This window comes from Athene cunicularia (assembly GCF_003259725.1).
Source record: "Athene cunicularia isolate RWA chromosome 26 unlocalized genomic scaffold, athCun1 chr26_part1, whole genome shotgun sequence".
NCBI lineage: Eukaryota > Metazoa > Chordata > Aves > Strigiformes > Strigidae > Athene > Athene cunicularia.
Genome location: NW_020799136.1, coordinates 3,181,177 through 3,200,062, shown reverse-complemented (window position 1 = coordinate 3,200,062; position 18,886 = coordinate 3,181,177). Strand labels below are relative to the sequence as shown.

The 18,886-nt window shown below is 44.5% G+C and overlaps 1 protein-coding gene across 1 annotated transcript; it reads left to right on the top strand.

The window, feature by feature from the left end:
* The first annotated feature begins 3,103 nt into the window (after window positions 1-3,103).
* RSBN1 (round spermatid basic protein 1) lies at window positions 3,104-17,393 on the top strand. Its single transcript, XM_026864231.1, has 6 exons — window positions 3,104-3,917; window positions 10,593-10,730; window positions 11,174-11,316; window positions 12,182-12,349; window positions 12,863-12,971; window positions 13,547-17,393. Exons 1-6 carry the CDS (start codon window positions 3,294-3,296, stop codon window positions 14,006-14,008), a joined length of 1,644 nt encoding a protein of 547 aa, XP_026720032.1. The 5' UTR covers window positions 3,104-3,293; the 3' UTR covers window positions 14,009-17,393.
* Window positions 17,394-18,886: the final 1,493 nt, after the last annotated feature.

The window sequence follows — 18,886 nt, the reverse complement described above, 5'->3', positions numbered from 1 at the left end:
GACAAGACTCTGGATCGTGCCCGCGTGGCAGAGCCCTGCACCTCCTTAAGTGTTTACATTACTTGGACTGAAAGAGAATTAGCATCTCAGATCTCAGAAATAGTTTTTCTTCACGTTTTTCTTCATCTGAGTCAATCAGGTAACTTCTCTGGATTTTTGGTGAGTGAGAGCAAGACGCTGACTGGTTGCACAGGGACTAAGCTACCGTCACAGACTGGAACTAGCTGACCCAAGTGCCCTCACTACCTGAAAAAGAGCCCCAAACCAAATTCCACCCCAGCACAGGCAGTATCATTGCACTTGTAAGGCAATGCTGGGCTGGGGGGTTGTGACTCTCCAGCACAGAATTTCCGATGGTGCCGCAGAGGACGAGATTTCTACAGCGGTTCCGCTGCTATTTATATCCTCAGCGGGGAGCGATAAAGATGTTGGAAACTGCCCTGTACGGCTCTTTTCCTGTGGAGAGACGAACAAGGCGGGACTTGGGCAATCTGGTCACGAGAGGAACCCGCTGACCGCTGCCGGCAGAGAAAACTCGGCCGGTCTGAAGCGCCTCTCGGGGGAGCGGCGGCCCCTGCACCGCGCTGTGCCCGAGCAGGGACCGGCCTGGCGCTGCGGGTGCGGCTGGGCGGGGCAGGCCCGAGGTTAATGCTTCTAAACCATTGTGTTTGAGTAGTGACTGTAAAAGCTACTGGACTGTAAATGTCAAAGTTTAGCTTGATAAATGTTGATAAAACTACAGAAGTAGTAGATCTGTGTAGACTGGGGGCGTCACTGTGTGTCAGATCTAACCCAGTAATCGAATGAGGCCTGTTAATGAAAGCTGAAACACTTAAACTCACCATCTGAATCCCAGATTTTCAGAGGAAAGCTGTTTGCTACCCAGAGGTCTGAAGCTCCTCAGTACTTGTCCCAGACTGCACGTGTAGTGGGTTTTGGATGGGGCTGTGTTTCTTTTCCTGTCTTTCACTATCAGTTTTTAATTCTATAACTAAACTGCCTATTTCTTTGGCTGTATTATTCCTGTCTTCGGCCACAGGTGACCATGAACATCTCCAGTCATTTTGCTGTTTAATAGTGGCACTGGTGCGTTCAGTTATGTGATGTCTGATAGTTCCAGACTCCCAGAGTGATTGGCACTGCTGTTACTCTGCCCCTCAGTGGGAGCCCATGGTTCCATGACCTGGCTATAGCTTTCTCTGTGTTTGAGGTACTGGAGGCTTTCCATTTATTTAAAGGAATAATTAAAACTATATTTCCTTCAAGATTGTCAGGCATTACTGTAACATCACTGTCGAGCCTCACTTAATACAGAGGTTGCTCTCACTGTGTAGAGGGACTCTGCTGTGTTCAGAGGGTGCAGACGTGGCCAGGATAGCTTTTACCCCAAACATAGACCAGTGTTCACTGGAAGTTCCAAAATATAAAGAGTGTTGGGTGGATGTCTGCTGTTGGGGAATGTCTTCAAACAGGAAGAGACTGAATTAAAACTAGCACACATCTGAGGTTATAAAACTATATCTAAAATTAGAAATGCTTACAACAAGACACCTCTAACAATCAAAAATTAACTTAAAGATCTACGGGAAAGTATTCCCAACAGCTCGGCAGTGGTCTGGAATTCTTGTTTCGTTTCAGCTTGGAATCTCTGGTCCCCCCAGAACAAAGATCTTCTGTCTGATTAGTATGTTCACTTCAGTTAGTAAAGCAGTATCTGTACTTGAGAGCCTAGTGATTGAGTCAGCTTATGCATGAGTAACTTCCGAGACTTCCAGAAAAGCTTATTCAAAGAACTGTTTCAGTTGGCTTACCAGAACAAGTGATACCACCTTTCTTTTCCTGGTTTCCCTAGCTGTAATACAAAAATAAGGGCATTTGCTGTTTGTAAAGGCTAACAGCAGTCCTGTGAAAACTCGTATTTCAGGTCCTAAGACAATGGTATGAAGTTACTATTAAGCAATCGACTCTTTCTTTGCTTCGTGAGTAATTCTGTTCGTTACACCAGGCTGTTATGAAGGTCAACCATCTTTAGTAAAGAGCTCCAACACCAAACTAGTAACGACGCAGTTAAATGCTGTGGGTAGACCAGGTAACTTGAAGCTGCATGTATTTATCATTATGCCTTTTCCAGTAAATCAGTGTAACGTGTTTTTAACTTCAAGTACTGCGAGAGAATGAAGAACGAATACAAATTTGGTAACTTTGCAGATAAAAAAGGGAAGAAAGTTCCCTGTGCTGTGGGAAACTGAAAAACTAGCTGTTGGCATCTTCCAGTCAGGTGTTGCCTTCAGCAGCAGATTTTTCTGATCCCCGCAGCTACCCTGGGAATACAGCTCTCGGAGGGTTCTGTGCATTGTTGGCATGAAATAGTTCTTTGATTCAGGCAGATTAAAATCTTGGCAATTGGATTTTTTTAACAGCTGGACCATCAAGATTTCGAGCTACCATTGTCACTTGCTAAATATTATTTGAATTAGATTTTATTCCTAAAAGATGAGCTATTAAACTCTTACATTTTGCCTAACAGAACTAGTTCTTTACATTTTCTCTCTTAGCCTTTAGCCTTTTACAGGTTGATTGACCTGTAAAAAAAAAAACAACAAAACAAAACAACCAAACGACCTCCTCTTAATTTCTAGCTCAGAATTCATGAAGACAGACTAGCAAAAGATAGTTGAAGATGTGGATGTGGTGACTCAGATGTTTATTATGAAAGATAAGCAGTTTTTTGGCTGGAAACCGAACTACTCCGAGTATTTTTGCCTTTAAATGTCACTAATGCTTGTACCTATTCAGCTGCACTCTGTTTTGCTCCTGCATTGTGTATCCAAAATCAGGGAAGTGTTCTGTAATCAAAGTCTTAATGTTTAAGTCTTACACAGACTCGTTTATCCTCTCCCCTGCATGGCACTGCCTTAAATGTCAGAAGTTATTAATGTACTTAATTATAGATGTTCTGAAATGTGGACTCCTTTTAAAGATATTGTAAAAGATATTAAAAATTGAAATACTTCTGAAATATTAAGCTTGAGTTTTGGAAAATTTCTTTAATTCAAGGATTTCTTTGCATAACAACTGGATGTGCTGCATTTTTTGTTGTATAAGTCATGGGAGTCAAAGGTCAAGGTGTTACTTTAGGTCAGTCTTCTGGGAACAGATCACTTTAGCAAATGAGAGGCCTTGATTCTTCTCGGGTGAATATGCCGCAGCTGTAGAACTCTGATCTCTTCTTTATTGTTGCTGCAGAAACTCCAGATGAAAATGGCAAAACCCAGCGAGCTGACAGTCTTATTATGAAGAAGATAAAGAAAAAAAAGAAAAAGAAACACCGGGAAGATGTGAGGGGAAAACGCCTGAAGATGTACAACAAAGAAGTGCAGACGGTGTGTGCTGGGCTCACTCGCATTGACAAAGAGACTCTGTCTCAAGGACAGTGTGATAACTTGGAGATGAACAAGGAATCCTTCAGGTATCTAAAGGATGAGCAGCTCTGCAGACTGAATTTGGGCATGCAGGAGTATCGAATACCCCAGGGAGTACAAACACCGTTTGTGACGCACCAGGAGCACTCTGTTCGCAGCAACTTCTTGAAAACTGGCACTAAATTTAGTAACTTCATTCATGAAGAACATCAGTCCAACGGCGGTGCTCTGGTCCTTCACGCTTACATGGACGAACTCTCATTTTTGTCTCCAGTGGAGATGGAGAGGTTTGCAGAAGAGTTTCTTGCGTTGTCATTCAGTGAAAATGATAAAAATGCAGCTTACTATGCTTTAGCCATAGTCCACGGAGCAGCTGCTTACTTACCAGACTTCCTGGATTACTTTGCTTTTAACTTTCCTAACACTCCAGTGAAAATGGAAATTTTGGGCAAGAAGGACATTGAAACAACAACGATTTCAAACTTTCACTCTCAGGTAAGAACTGTTTAAAGGTGTAAAAGTTGCACAACACCTCAGTTTGATTAATCTCGTTAATCCAGAGCAGGGGTGGCCTAAAGCAGGTGAGGCTCAGTGTGTTTTCCTAGGCAGATGAAGAAGGGTCACATTGGGACTACTGCTGCTGGGCTGGTCATTCCTGTCTCTGCTTAAAGCTTCTCGTGCCTGCTGGTAGTTGGTGGGTCACGTTTCGGACGCTGCTGTGACCTGCGGGGAGATCTGCACTGGCCTTCGTGCAGGCTTTCAGCTGATCTTCTAAACTTGGGAGAACACTGACACTGCTCAAAACAGACTGGTCTGTATTAGGACTTGTATAGACTGCAGATGCTGCTGCTTCCATTCAGTACCTCTGGTTTGGGTTTTTTGCGATGACACTACTTTCCAGGTTTCAAGTATGTCATTCACAACAAATCAGCTTTTTTAACATCTTAATTCTGTCAGTAGCTGATGCTGGGTGTTGAAACTTTCCAGCGTTAGAAGATTGGTTAGAATATCTTTTTGATTGCCTTTGAAAAAGCCTTTCATTTAATACATTACTGTGATTTCACAGTAGGCTTAAACTATCTTAGATTCACAAAATGTATCTCCATGTAACTTAAATGGATGCAGCAGTAATTAAGCTAATTTCCCAATTCCCATATGACAACCCCTTGCGTTTGGCTCTTGTGATCAAGCTTAGCAGTATCTGTGAACATACAGTGACATGACAGTTCAGTTTGTTTTGATGGAATAAAAACTCTTCCTGCTTAGTCTAGTCTGAGAACAGATTCAAGCTGCCGATTGCTTTCAAAGTTTTTATTCAAGACCTTAATTACTTTTACTGCTTCACCTGTTGGAAGGAAAAACCTGAAACTCGATAGTGGAGTGCCCTTCAGTACTGTTGAGACAGACCTCCTTTCACAACAGGTTTTGAAATGGGGATGTTTGTGCATGGGCTGTCTAGTTCTTCAGAGTTTGCCAGATGCTTCTGAGCAAGATTTGCGTTGGAAAAGCAGTTACTGCTCTACAGGAAGCTGCTGCGTGGTCACTTGTGGAGCCTGTTAATGCTTTCCAGCATTTACTGTAGACACCATTAAATGAGTAATTCTGACACTTAGCTTATGAGTTTGTTTAACAATGAATAGCTGCTGCAGCACTTACTTTAAACCAGCTTCCATTTCTTGGTTTAAGTAATTCTTTGTGCTGACAGAGCTGCACCGGGGTGCGCAGTCTGTGCATGAAGAACGTGTCTGTGCGGCACACGCCTGCGCTCCGCGGGTGGGGAACTGGCCACGGGCTGGGCTGGGACCTTCTCTGTTGGTGACTTCGCTGTGTTCTCTGGCATCACGGTTACATCCTAACTAACTTGGAGTACGTGTGGTGGCCCCCTAAGATGGCTAAGCAGTGCCACTGGGGTATTTCACAATGACACTTTTTCTTGGTGAATGTCTTGGTCTTGTGAGCAGGAATAGCTTCTACTATAAATACACGTGAGGAATGTATGGCAATAAAGAGGAGACTTCGCTGGGTTATAGTCCCTGCTGGTATTCCGATTAATTCTATTTTAAGTACTGTCTGAACTTGATTAAGATGGAGTCATGACATAAGGTTCAGTTGGTCTGAAACACCTCTAAACCCAGCTTCAGCGTGACCTGGTTAATCCTCTCTGGCTGGTGTATGTTGGTGCAGTTCACACGCTGAGCAAAGGTGAAGTGCAGTTGTCACGACTTAAAACAGTTAACATGGGACTCGTCAGAGAATGTAGATGGTGGTAAGGCGTCTAGTTTAAGGATGCATTTAAATCAATGGTGGATTCAGCTATGGTAGCTGCATGCTGCTAAACCTCGAGTTTTGCAGGCTGGGTTATCTTTAGGTAGAGAAGGGTGAAATGCCCGGCTTAAGGGAGCACGGGGAGGTGAGCCTGGCTTGTTCACTGCTGCTCCCTGGCAGCGCTGCCGAGGAACAAACAGGTTGGCTAAGCCTTACTCTTGGACCTTCCTGTGTGATAAACTGAGCAATACAAAAGCACTTTATAGTTAAGCCTTTGCAGATTAGCAAATTACAGTATTGTTGTGTGTAATGCTGGTATTAAGTCACCTCTGTATGCACAAACGCTTGCTGTACTGGACCAGACCGTGGTGGGGGATGTCAGCATTAGGTACTCCCGAGTCCTGGAGACTTGGTGTCAAGAAACCAAAATTTGATCTCTAAACTGCAAGTTAACGGAAGGTTACTGCGACCTTTGGCTTGTACAACGTTCAGCTGGTTTGTGCACCTTTTCAGACAAACTGAATTTTAGTAGGAAGTGTCTCTAATTCAAAATAAGGACTTTAATCTGCAAGAGTTCATAAAAATCTAGTGATAAGTAACTCCCTTGCAAAGTGAATTCCTTTCTCAGGGCAGTGAGGACAATGTAAACAACGTTTATAACAAAACACTCCTGTGTGTGTTTGTAGTATAACTGTCTGGTCTCTGTTTATTAAAATAATTGAGTTTCAGTGTTCTCTGGATTATTTTTCTTTTGCTTGCATTGGCTCTGGGTCATTTTGTAATGGTGTAGTGCTAAAGCCAAGCTTTAGTTTGGAGCTGTTCACTTGGACTAAGAGCTTTCAAGATGCAAATCACTGAGCAGTAATTTATTCATGTAAGGCTGTACTTCAGTTTGAAAGTTGTCAGCAGTGCAGCCGGCGTGAACTCTTATTTCCCCTACCAGTTGTTTCAGTACAGCTGCTTCTCGGTCTACTCAGTGAGTTGGAATATATCTAGATTTGAAAAGCCACTTCTGCTTTCCTTCCAAGAAGCAACTGATCAACCGCCTGCTCTGTTCTGTGTGGTCCGAGGAGCAGTGAGCGTCACTGGGGGTCTGGGAACAGGCCGGGGAGGACTTGGGGGAAGCAGGTTTTCGTAAACTGCTGTTGCTTCTGGGCAGGGGGTGGGAGAAGCAGCCAACAGGTAATGATGATTTGTCTAATCCTGTGACACACTGTCAGAAAATGTTACTCTATTCCTGACAGCTTTGGTTAATGAACCATGTCACAGTTTCGTTTTCTACCCCATCTTAAGTTTTCTTACTCCTAGAAAAAGGTCTGTTATTCTGGAAGGGCAAGGTTGTTGTTTTTTTGGTTTTGGGTTTTTTTAGCAGAAGCTATCCAAGTATGAAATGGAGAAATTGTGCATCTGTACTGCAGACTTTATTTGGTTTATCACTTAAGCCATATAAATAATGGCTGATGGTCTTGCTGAAATATCTGACAGGTTTTAGTCACACACATGACCCTTGCTGTGGGGGCGGGTCACGCTGCCCTCCCTCCCTCCTCCTGGTGTAAGCAGTAAACCTTCCTGTGTTCTTGCTCTCTTCCTTGTAGCAGAGTGTTTGCATGGTTGGTTTTATAGCTGACCTGACGTACTAAAAACCGTCGCTACCGACTGATTCATGCTTTTCTTGAAGCTAGAGAGAAGCTTCTGAAACTTAACCTCATTTGTGTCAAGCTTGTGCCTCATCTGTCAGCCCTGCTCTTACACTGCTGGCTTAACCCTTTGTGAGCCGGGGCCTCTCCGACCTCAGTAACGTGCAGATACCAGGTCTGTAACTTCTAGGGAAACACTGACGCTCTCTGCTTCTGTTCTCACTCAAGTGTGTGAGACCCTGATCGACACTTCATTCGTGTCTCTGAACACCAAGAGCTAATTTTAAAGATGCCTGTAACTTCCCTGTTGGTGTGATGCTGTCTGGAGTGGGGAGGTGTAGGGCAGCAGTAGCTGTCTGGCCTTTTGAAAGGGCACAGGGCTCTGAGTGTCCCTTTCCAGCAGGGACAGTGGCGCGTGATCCGACCCGTGGGCAGGGGCAGGTAGCATGCCCATGCCCTGCTGATGTTTTTAAAGCAGTGTTGTGAACAAATGACAGCAATGAAGGTGCTGTGGTAACAAGTTATTAACTTGACAGCCACGTAAACCAGAACGACTCGGGTTAAGTTTCTAAACAAGAATTGAACTTTAAACAAAAATAAGAAACTTTGAGAAAGGTCCTAGTGGATGCAGCAAACTGACTTCAAGTGTTTCATAGTCTCATCTCTCTTCCCTGAAAAGAAGGGTTCGTGAAGATGTCTGTGAAATTAATATCACTGTTAAGAGTGCATCTGGAGCACTTGGCACATGAAAGGGCCAAGGCGTTTGCAAGAAGGTGCAGCAAGCAGGTTACCTGGCCTTCCTTTACAGCTTCGTGTCTGTCCCGTGAGTAAGATCCCTGCTCTTTAGGTGGTCATGAACGTGCTTGTTGTTAGACCCAAGGTCTTGGCATGCTCCATGTTCTTGAGGCCACTAACCTAACCAGTGGTATTAGTGTTTGTGCTGCTCTGCAGGAATTAAGGATGAGACAGAAACTGTATGTGAAGGGATTTTTTTGCATCATATTAAACTAGTAGACTGCTTCCCCTTGTGATTGAGGTGCTTGGGATGTGTACTGCAACCAGCTGGGGACTGCCATGAGCTGGTACAGATTTTCAGTGTGGACATGTCCTGGTTTTGATTCTCAAGTGTATATATTTAAGTTCTAATAAAAACTAGCAAAACACTGATATCCAGGATTTCCTGAAAGTATTTCTAGTGTCTGCTTTATAGCTCTTGAATTCTTTTCTATTTTTTTCATTTCATTCCAGTGTGTTAAAAAAAAAAGTTATAGCTTCTAGCTTTTCATTCCCTTTGAAAACATTACAAGGAAGAACTGCATATGGTATTATAATTCATTTTAACTTGTGACAAACACCTGTGAAATACTGGTGACTCTCCCCAGGCGGTTTCAGTAGAACAAATCTTGTCTGGAATTAGTCTGTCTGCTCTTACGTTAATAGTACCAGGCAACTGAACTGGCTTAAGGACTGGAGCCCTGCAGTCCTCAGTTCTGCCGTGGGTGCACACAGCGAGGCTGGTGCCACAGGTTTCCAGTACTGCTGCTCTTCATTGCTTCCCAGCTTGGTGACACCGTGGCACTTCACTGGTGTTAGATACAAACCTTTACCAGTAATGTTCTAATAGGATTTGGAGACTTTCTCATAGGGCAACAGCCAGAAAGAATTAACAGCCCCCGAGACTAGTGCCTGGCTCACAGAACCTGTGTGGTCAAACCCAGGAAGGTGGTCTGTGCTCCCTGGGCTGCTGCTGGTCTCCATGGACGTGGAGGCAGCGTGCTTGAGCTGCGCTGCGAAGGTCTGGGGGGCCTTGGGGGTGAACCTCTGCCTGTGCAGGTGGAGGCCGTGAGGTGCAGAACTTGGCTTAGCGCTGAGGGATAAAGCTGTATGTGAAGTCCTCTTCAGCTCCTGCTTAGCTGTTAATTAACATGTAAGTGTGTGCAATCACTGCAGCACTGCCAACTGCATATATACAAAGATAAAAAAAGGAGGACTCTGGAAATAGGAGTGAGCTAAACTCCTAAATTAAGGAGCGAAATATCTGGGGTTGCTGCTAGAGGATAAAATTGCGGCAGTAACTGTAACTCCTGCTTTATTAGCCTCTGCTAATACACCTCTAACAACTTCATGGAGTAGTTTAACTACGTCTGGTTTGCTGGCTAAACTGAAAAACTTAAAACTAGAAAACATAAAACTAAGCTGCTTCATACGTGTATCTATAAATGGAGTTACAGAAGGTATCACACTTTCTGAACGTGACTATAAAACTGCAGATTTACCAGTGAGCCTCTGCCCTTTGTACCTGTCCCACTGCTGAGCCGTGGAGGCTGGCTGGAGTTTTTCACCACTGGAACCACTTGAGGAATGTGGAGGGGCTGTGAGGAGTGAGGGGAGGCTGGGGCGCGGGCACAGCGGGGTGTACAAACCAGACGAATGATGGCAGAATGTCTGCTCTGCTGAGACTGGAACGCTGCTGCACCTACGTCCAACCTACTCTGTGGCCATATGGCACGTTATAGCTGCAGTCCATAGGACGAGGCTGGAGTCTTGCCAGTGGTTCTCCTCCAGGAACAGGAAATTGGCAGGAAAAGTTTCCAGATGACCTGGGAAAGTGGGACAGTCTGTGCTACAGCAAAAAGCTGTAAGTGAGATTAAAGTGTTTCTGGCCACAGCTGTGACAGCAGGTTATATTGCAAATGGTAATCCTAAAATGGTTGTACACGAACACTGGAGTTCTAGCTAGACCTCTCATTTCCTCGAGTTTTGTCCAGTTTTGTATCTAGACTATAGCAATATTATCAGAACCACCCCAGGTTTTCCCCACGGTCGTAGGGTCCTGCAGGACGTGGCTGAACGGAGGAGCGCCTGTATCCCTGTAGCCTGCACTTTGACATGTGGAAGCAACCGTCGGCTGCACAGATCAGTAGGGTTTAAGTTTGCTGGTGAAGGACTGAGTCACAGTAAAACTTTGTGTGGTGGAATTTTCAAGTCAGCCTGGAAGTGTTGAATTGTTCCTGAATTAGTCAAATACTAACTTGCTGTTATTCAGACTCCAGAAGTATTTCCTGCCAGTAATACAGAGGGGAGTTCTTTTCTTTCGGGATGCCCTGTGGCATCTGTGCTATTGCCAAAGGCATCGCTAATGAAACGGCTGTGAATGAGCCCAAGATTCATCTCAGCTGTGCTCCAGTGCATTACATTAATCAATTTTAATCTCTTGTGCCAGAACTAAAGCTGTGGTGGTACTGTCTCTCCCTTTCTGGCCACCCAGGTCAATCGAACGTACTGCTGTGGAACCTACAGAGCAGGACCCATGCGGCAGATCAGTCTTGTTGGAGCAGTGGATGAAGAAGTTGGGGACTACTTCCCAGAATTTCTAGATATGTTAGAAGAATCTCCGTTTCTCAGAGTAAGCAGTAACTTGTGATGTTTCGCTTAGAGCACTATAGATATTTAAACAGTTCCAAAGTTTTATGTATTTCCAAGTAATTATAAACCATAAAGTCTTTTCTCTATTGCTGTGCTGATCTTTTGGGCTGCTGAGGTACGTTCTTCACTGTGTCCAAGTGAGAGGTAGCGAATCAGGTAGCTACAGTTGTGTGAATAATGAAGAAGTTAAGAACAGTTTATCATATATATGCACTACATATAATCTACTTCCGTAAGAGCTGAGTTTGATAGAGTTGGCTTGGAATGTATTTTTACCTCTCAAACTTATTTTAGTTACTGTGCAATTCTTTTGACAGCAAATTTGAACCAGTTTTACCAAAGGCATCACTTAATTTTTCTATCTCACCCAGTGTTTTGTGTTATGTGTGTTTTGTGGGTTGTTTTGTTTTTGCTTTCTTTTAGATGACTTTGCCCTGGGGTACTCTTTCTAGTCTCAGACTTCAGTGCAGGTCACAAAGTGACGATGGTCCCATAATGTGGGTGAGACCAGGAGAGCAGATGATCCCGACAGCTGATATGCCAAAATCGCCATTCAAACGGCGCCGGTAACGTTTCCTTTTCCTTTCTGCATTAGAGGTAAACGCGGCAGTCATGCCCGTGTTGGATTTGGGAGCAAAGCTGAAGCACGTTATGTGTAACTAGTTCTTCAGAAGGCTGATTCGCAGATTTAAGTTTCATTTTCACTTCTGTTTCAAACTGGCTTGGTGGACAAGAAAATACTTCATTTATGATGGTTATTTTATTTCACCACGTTCACAGGAGTATGTCCTAGGTCAGTGCTTTCTTAAGATTGAAACCTCTTCCACTGTCCTTCAGGAGACTTGTTTTATTAATCTGATTTCTGTGGAAAGAACGTGGTTGGTGGTGGGGGCAGGTGAAATGCTCTAAACCAGCAGAGATCCTCACACTGTTCATGTCACATTCTAGTGTTAGTGCTAAAACACTTCTCATACTTTCTGCCTTCTCAGGAAATACTGTGGTATACATAGGCACTTGCTGTCTTTCTCAGAAAAAGTGTGTTGTAGAACCAATTTTAGGAGATAAAGAATTGGAATCATCTTTTAATTGTAATTTCAAGCAGATTTTTTTTATATACTACCAAATAACTAAACTTCAGCATCTATTAAAATAGCATTCCTGGAAGAATTCTTTTAGCACAAGTGATCAAAAAATTTTTTTTGGTCATTGGATTTGTTTTATAAAGGTTGATCTTGTGACCTGAGTTGTACTTTGTGGTATTTGTTTCAATCTTTTGTTGAATAAATACCTAGGAAAAAAAATCAGAGCGAAGTGCTTTGGTCTTTGATTCACAGCCTGCAGCACACAACATTTTAAGGTTATTTGAATACAAATATTTATTTTTTAGTGGTCTGAAACACTTTTTTAGTACATCTTTTTGTTGTGTTGTAGGTCAATGAACGAAATAAAGAATCTCCAGTACCTACCTCGAACCAGCGAGCCCCGCGAGGTTCTGTTTGAAGACAGAACAAGAGCTCACGCTGACCATGTGGGCCAGGGGTTTGACTGGCAGAGTACGGCTGCTGTAGGTGTCCTGAAGGCTGTGCAGTTTGGGGAGTGGTGAGTGCGGCGGAAATGCGACTGTGCTGGGAGGGGGGCCGTAATTCTGAACGTTTTCTCTCTTGAAAAAAGAAAATTCATAGGCTCACAGAGTGGTTTGGGTTGGGAGGGACCTTAAAGCCCATCCAGTGCTGCTCCCCTGCCCCGGGCAGGGCCACCTTCCACCAGCCCAGGTTGCCCAAAGCCCCGTCCAAGGGGGCTCGAGCCTGCCCGGGTCCCTCTGACTGGATCCTTCCCTCAGCGTGTCCCCGTGCACACAGCTCGGTGTCGGGGGAACGTGCTGAGGGGGCCTCGATGTCCCCAACAACGATGTTAAACAGCACCAGCCGAGCCCCGTAAAATCTGTGAATTACCCCCGTTTTCAAAGACAGATGTGTATTGAGAAGCGAGAGGCTTTGTGCAGGGTAAGGTTGAAGTGGGTCGTTGGTTCAATCGCACTTTCTGCTAGAGAGCGCTGTAATTCTCTGTAACTGAAGTTCTTTAACAATTCCTGAAATTCTCTTCTTTTTCTAGGAGTGACCAGCCTCGTATAACCAAAGATGTGGTTTGTTTTCATGCTGAAGACTTCACTGATGTTGTGCAGAGACTCCAGCTGGACCTGCATGAACCTCCAGTGTCACAGGTATCGGCCCCTCCCGAGGGATGGCTTGTTCGTAGCGTTGTGGGGGCAGCTCCGAGAGCTTCCCCGCCCCTTTGCATCCTCGGTGCTCCCCAGGTCACAGCTCTTGGGCGATTTTCTTGCTCAGATTTCAGAATATAGAGCAGTTGAGTTGGAAGGGACTGATGCCCATCATCTTGTCCTTCCCACCAGGCTGGGCTTTGTGCTCTCAGTCATGACCTGTGCTATAGGGACAGTCAGAAGTGGATTAAGAAGTCGTATGTGCCCGTTTGTGCTTTTTCTAATACAATGACACTGTCTTAGGATGCGGAGGCTTCTAAACTCAGCCCTGTCAGCCTCGTGTCGACCCTGCTGTTTTCAGCGATAACGGCAGAGTGCTCTCAGCTGTTCATTGTCCTCTCCTAAGACGTGTGCATTAGAGAAGTTACATTTAAGTAGTCCAATTCTCATTTAAATTTGAATTTTTACCTGTTAAACAGAAACATTCTCATTTAGACATGAAGTACGTTGAAAATAGATGGATACTGAAATGTTTAAACAGAGTACACCACTAACTCTCCCATCTTTCCTTCTCTCAGTGTGTTCAATGGGTGGATGAAGCCAAACTAAACCAAATGAGACGGGAAGGCATTCGCTATGCTAGAATTCAGTTGTGTGACAATGACATCTACTTCATCCCTAGAAATGTCATTCATCAGTTCAAAACAGTGTCAGCAGTCTGCAGCTTAGCCTGGCACATAAGACTTAAACAGTATCACCCTGTGGGGGAGACTTCTCCAAATGCAGAAAGCAATTCAAGCTTGAACAGTAGTGTTCCTGGAAAGACAGAGTCAGAAGGCGAACCCCCGTGTGTGAGCGTAAAAATAGAGCCTGAAGAACCAGGTATAGAAATGCAGCTTACGACAGGGGTGCTCCCCTCCTCTGTTTCTTCAATATCAGGACTTGTGCAACCAGATCAGGTGGCCCAGCCCCTTCCAGGTTTTAAAACAGAGTCTGATCAGCAACACAATCCGCAGGATCATGCAGGCTCTTCTGTGTGATATGTATATAATCAAACATTTTTTTAACAACTTTTTAAAATTTTGATGTGAAGTTATAGTTTTATAACTGGCTTATGTTTTATTGGAGAAATCTTGCCTATAATTCTATAAAGAAAGGTGACATTCCAAAATGTCAAGCATATCTTTTTTACACAGATTATGCAAAATTCAAGTTGTATTTTAACCCCTTAGTACAACCTGTAACAGTGGTCTACCACTTCTTTCTGTTTAAGTAAAGAGATATTGAGTATCTCCTCAAAGTCAGAATTAAATTCCTCCAGGAGCATAAAATGATTGAACTACATCAGTCAGTGTTATTTCCCTACTTTTTGCTTTATCTCTAATCTTCACCAGGAAGTGATGCTTTTGTAGAAGACTTGCAAAGTGACTTTCCCATCGCATTTTATTTGCTTAAAAAAAAAAAGCACAGCACTTTTGATGATTTGTGAAATTTTTGGTATGTCTGTTCTTGACACGTTGGTTTATATACAAGTTGGGTTTATATACAAGTTATAGAAACTGATCTCTATTTCTTACAGTTCCTACAAAGGTGATCTGTAAAATTAACTGAAGTGTCTGATCCTGTTGAAATGCAATGACTTACTGACCTAACACTTTCATAGCACTGCTTATGTTGTTTGGTGTGAGGGTTTTGCTTCCAAAATACGTTTTCCCTGAACATAAGTACTAGTGTCAAAATTAGAGAACCTATTGGTAGTCTTGTGGAGGAAACTGCTACCTTTGAGCACTTTAAGGCTTTAAAATACTAACCAACTTGGCAGCTTGTTTTGATCAGGTCGTAAGGTGCCCGACGGAGCCACACTTCCCCTTGTACTGATGCACTTGGTAGGGCAGCATGGGCTTGGCAGCTGGCGCCCACAGCGAGGCCGTCCCCGCCCTGGGGAGGTCTGTGTTCTGTTTCACAAGAAAAAGTGTTATGGCATTGGACGGCTTTTTCCACGTGTAGCTTCTGGGTGCCCAGGTACTGTGGAAAAATCAGTGTCACGTGCTACACGTGTGGAGTGTCGGCTATCAACAGTTTTTAAATAATAATTTCAATATTTCTGGATGTTAACGTGTAATCTGTATTTGACTTTCACTCACCCCACTTATTACTGCCCTTTCCAGTCATCAAAAGGAAAAGTCCTGTCCCCTTCTCCCTCTCCCTTCCCCCTCCCCACATTTAGAGTACAAGTTGGGTTTTGGTGCAACTTAAGCTGTCTCCAGATAACTTTATTTGTTCTAATCCTCACTGGGGTAGGAAAGATTTGAAACACTATGTTAGACTAGACAAAAGCAAAGATGCTGTGTTAGTTCTGGATGCATCTTTTTAATATCAATTATTACTCTTCTCTTTATAAGGGTCTCTAAAATATGTTACTCTATTATAAATCTTACTTTGTGCAATATTGTTTGTGTAGGCTTTTATATACATATTAGCACCTCAGTGTAGAGGTCACTATTTTAAACTGATAGAAAAATAATCCTCAGAAGATACTGCAGTGATTAGTTAGAACCTGTATTACTCCTTATGTGTATGTATGTATTGTCTTCGGTACAAAAATGAGGACTAGGAAATATTTCAATTTAAAACTAATTTACAGATTGAAGTGGTAGTGACTTGTTTAGTAATCTGTGTAAATAAGGTGTTAGAATGGAAAGCTTTTATGATGAAAAGTAATGTGATTCATGCAGGGGTGTAATTTAATCTTAGCAGAAATTCTAGATGACCCAGACTGGTTCAGAAATGAGCCGTCTGTTCTCTGGTGGGTTTTTTCCACTTCTTATGTTGAGAGGAATTTCATAGCTTTAAGGGTTGTGCAAAGTAAAATTCCTCACAGGCAATAGCGGTTTCAGTTCATCCTTCACATTCAAAGATCGTATTACCCGAGGGTGTTCTTTCCTTTTTACGAAGTCTGCTAGTCTTCCAAGTGCCCATTTCACTTCTCACATGTGCTATTCTTTGGTCGTGTCAGTAGAGGTACACCAGTGAGGTGCCGTTCTGTGACAGCCGGCACCGCGTGCAGTCACTCAGGAATTGACACCTCTGCAGATGCTACAGGGAGTCTGCAAACACAACTGCAAAGGCAGAACAGATTGAGAGCCCCCCTACACCAGTTTGTCTGTTTTGGAGTGGAAGTTGGAAAGGAGTGAGGAGGGAATCTGTTTGGAAGTCTTCTCCTCTGTAAATTCTAATAGTGTGTGTTCGGGTGGGTAGAGGAAGAAGGCCAGAGTGGCCGGTATTGCTTTCAAAACCGTAGCTTTACTGAAATCCATGACTACAGCCTGAAATACCCGGAAAATGCTCTGACTTATCTCTTTGGGTGGAGGGACATGACCAATAGTATCATGTTCTCTTTATGTTCCGTTCAGTTACTAAATACCTAATGTCAGATTTAAATACAGAAACGTATCTTTAAATGACTTGAATGTTGCTGGTGTGCTGCTCAAGCGTGCTTGGAAGATTGAGGGAGAGAGGAGCAAACTTCATAAAAATCGATTGCCTAAATGTCAGCTTTGATGCGCTTTAACCCGAATGGCATGCTGCTTTCCAACTCCACCTCTGCTTGGGAGGTGAAGCATGAGAGGGATTGTTGCTGATGGCTGTCCTGTCTAGCTGTTGTTTCGAGATGGCTTCAATTGCACTGAAGAGAACAGAGCAGAATTAGGACGATGCCTTGATGTCAGAGATGCAGATGTTTTCCAGAACCAGACATGTAGAACACGGATTATAAACTGTAACTGATCAGAAATGAAGTAACGAGTTCAAGTCTCTTAGTATTTGCTGGGCAGAACAAGTCTCTGGGTAGGTCCAGGTAAATATTCCTGGATATCTCTCATGTTAGATAGCTGGCTGTTTGAATTTCTCTTGATTTCGTAAAACAGCCTACATGATGAGATAATCGAACGGTGGCAAATGTCATGGGTTGTTCTAGTAGTTCCAGGGTACCCAGGTAGGTCCCGAACAGTTCCTGTGCCGGTCAGTTACCGCAAATCCTCAGCTCTCCATCTGTGGGGTTCTGCCCTGTGACACGTGTCAGTTGAGTAGAAAATCCTCCTGCTTTACGCTGGAGACAGGTGCCGGGCGACCGAGCGCTCTGTCTGTAAAGAGCGAGCAGCTTCGAGATACAGGCTCAGGCTTCTGTTCTAAATAAAGTGCTGTTGGCTACAGATGTCACTTGGGATAAAGGTGAGCGGCTCGGCTGTGCTAGAAGTGGGTGAGCAAAATGCAGTTTAAAGGTGAAATCAGCTCCAGCTTCCTCTCTCCTTTAGACACGCTGCAAGCCATTTTGTGCAGGTACTTGACACGTTCTCTTCCAGGCAGGTGGGACACTCAGCGAAGTGTTCTCAGGGGATTTATAACCATGGCTTCTCCCAGGTACACCGGGGAAGGGCTCTCAGCTGTGCTCGCTCAGTTTTCCCGCGCGTTACACTTTAGTTCCCCTGCACGAGGCTGGTTGTTGGAGCTTTTCCCACAGGCGTGAGCTCAAGTCCTTAATCTGGCGTGGCCTGCGCCTTCCAGGTCGGCATCATCCGAGTAATAAACTCCGGAATTGTAGTTTCCGAGAAGCGCGAGGTGTTGGCAGCTCTGTACTGGCTTGAGGGGTGCGAGAAGAGGGGGAGGGCCCCTCTCCCCCCGCAGCCCCCCAGCGCGGGCGGCCTCGGGGCGACGGCCCAGGCAGGGCCCGCGGGGGTGTCTGCGGGGCACTCTGAGTGTTTGGAGAAATACGCTTCCGATTTCTTTGTACAACATGTAAAGAGACTTCTGTATTGCTGTTTTTGTGATTTAATTTGATTTTGATTGGCAGCTACGATTTTTTTTTCTGTGGTTTTAATTTATCTAAGGTCTCTGCCTACAGAGGACATGTACAATTGCCTGGAAGACTGTTTGCTTTGTGCGGCCTTAGTATATTTATTGACATTAGCAAGTGTTTCAAAGAGGTTTTTCCGACGAGTAGTGCGGCGGCGGCGGCGCCTCTGTGTGAATACTCTAACGCATTTCTGTCAGTAGCTGACTGTACACGAGTGTCAAACTGTTAAGCTATTTCTTTGTAAAATAGTCCAGCGGAATGCATAGAATTTTTTCCTGTAAAGTATTTTTTTAATAAACAAAGTCTGATTTTGTCCTTTACCTGCCTGGCTGCTTCTTTCCGCTCCTGAGCCGCGGCCGGGGCGGGGGCCGGGGGGCTCTCACAGCACTCTCAGCTGCCGGATACAGAGGAACCAACCTGCTGGAAAACGTCCTCCTTCAGGTCCCGCCGGCCGCCCCTCACGGCCGTGTCCTCGCTGTCGCTGCTGCAGGACGAGCGGCACTCGGGCCCGTGGAGCAGATCGTCCCAGAGCATGTCCTCGGTCTCCGAGTCGTGGCGGGTGCTCTCCGAGTCCCTCCGGGTGACGCTGCAGCTCCGGGACCCCACGCTCAGGCAGGACCTCGAGTCCTGGGAAGAGCAAAACTCCGCCAGCGCAGCCCCGCGCAGAGGCCCCTTCCCCCAGCGACGGGCACGGGGCAGCTCCCGGGCGGCTCTGCCTCGGGCACAGGAACCCACCCACAGCGCCGGGTCCCACCTCCGGTCCCAACTTGGCAAAATAAAAATTGACTTATTCATTCTAATACAAAAGTTCTTTGGCTTTTGCATAATCTCTGCTAAGATTTATATTCTGTACTCATTTATAGATTTTTATAGTTCGATACTCAAATTTTATTTTATTTTCAGGTGGGGAGTGGCAGAGGGGAGGATAAAGTAATGAAGTGAATGAGTATATATCACAAAATAGATTTATTTTTCATTTTAAGATCAAAATTCATTGGCGTAGAAGCTCAATACAGTGCTGCCTCCCAAACCACCAGAGCACCTGCAGCAATCCAACACGAGCAAT

What these genes read in the sequence shown, in the direction of transcription:
- RSBN1 (XM_026864231.1), top strand. Translation starts at nt 3,294, where the DNA reads ATGAAGAAGATAAAGAAAAAAAAGAAAAAGAAACACCGGGAAGATGTG. An exon ending in AAGAATCTCCGTTTCTCAGA is followed by an intron (nt 10,731 to 11,173) that starts GTAAGCAGTAAC and finishes GCTTTCTTTTAG; the next exon opens with ATGACTTTGCCCTGGGGTAC. An exon ending in TCGCCATTCAAACGGCGCCG is followed by an intron (nt 11,317 to 12,181) that starts GTAACGTTTCCT and finishes GTTGTGTTGTAG; the next exon opens with GTCAATGAACGAAATAAAGA.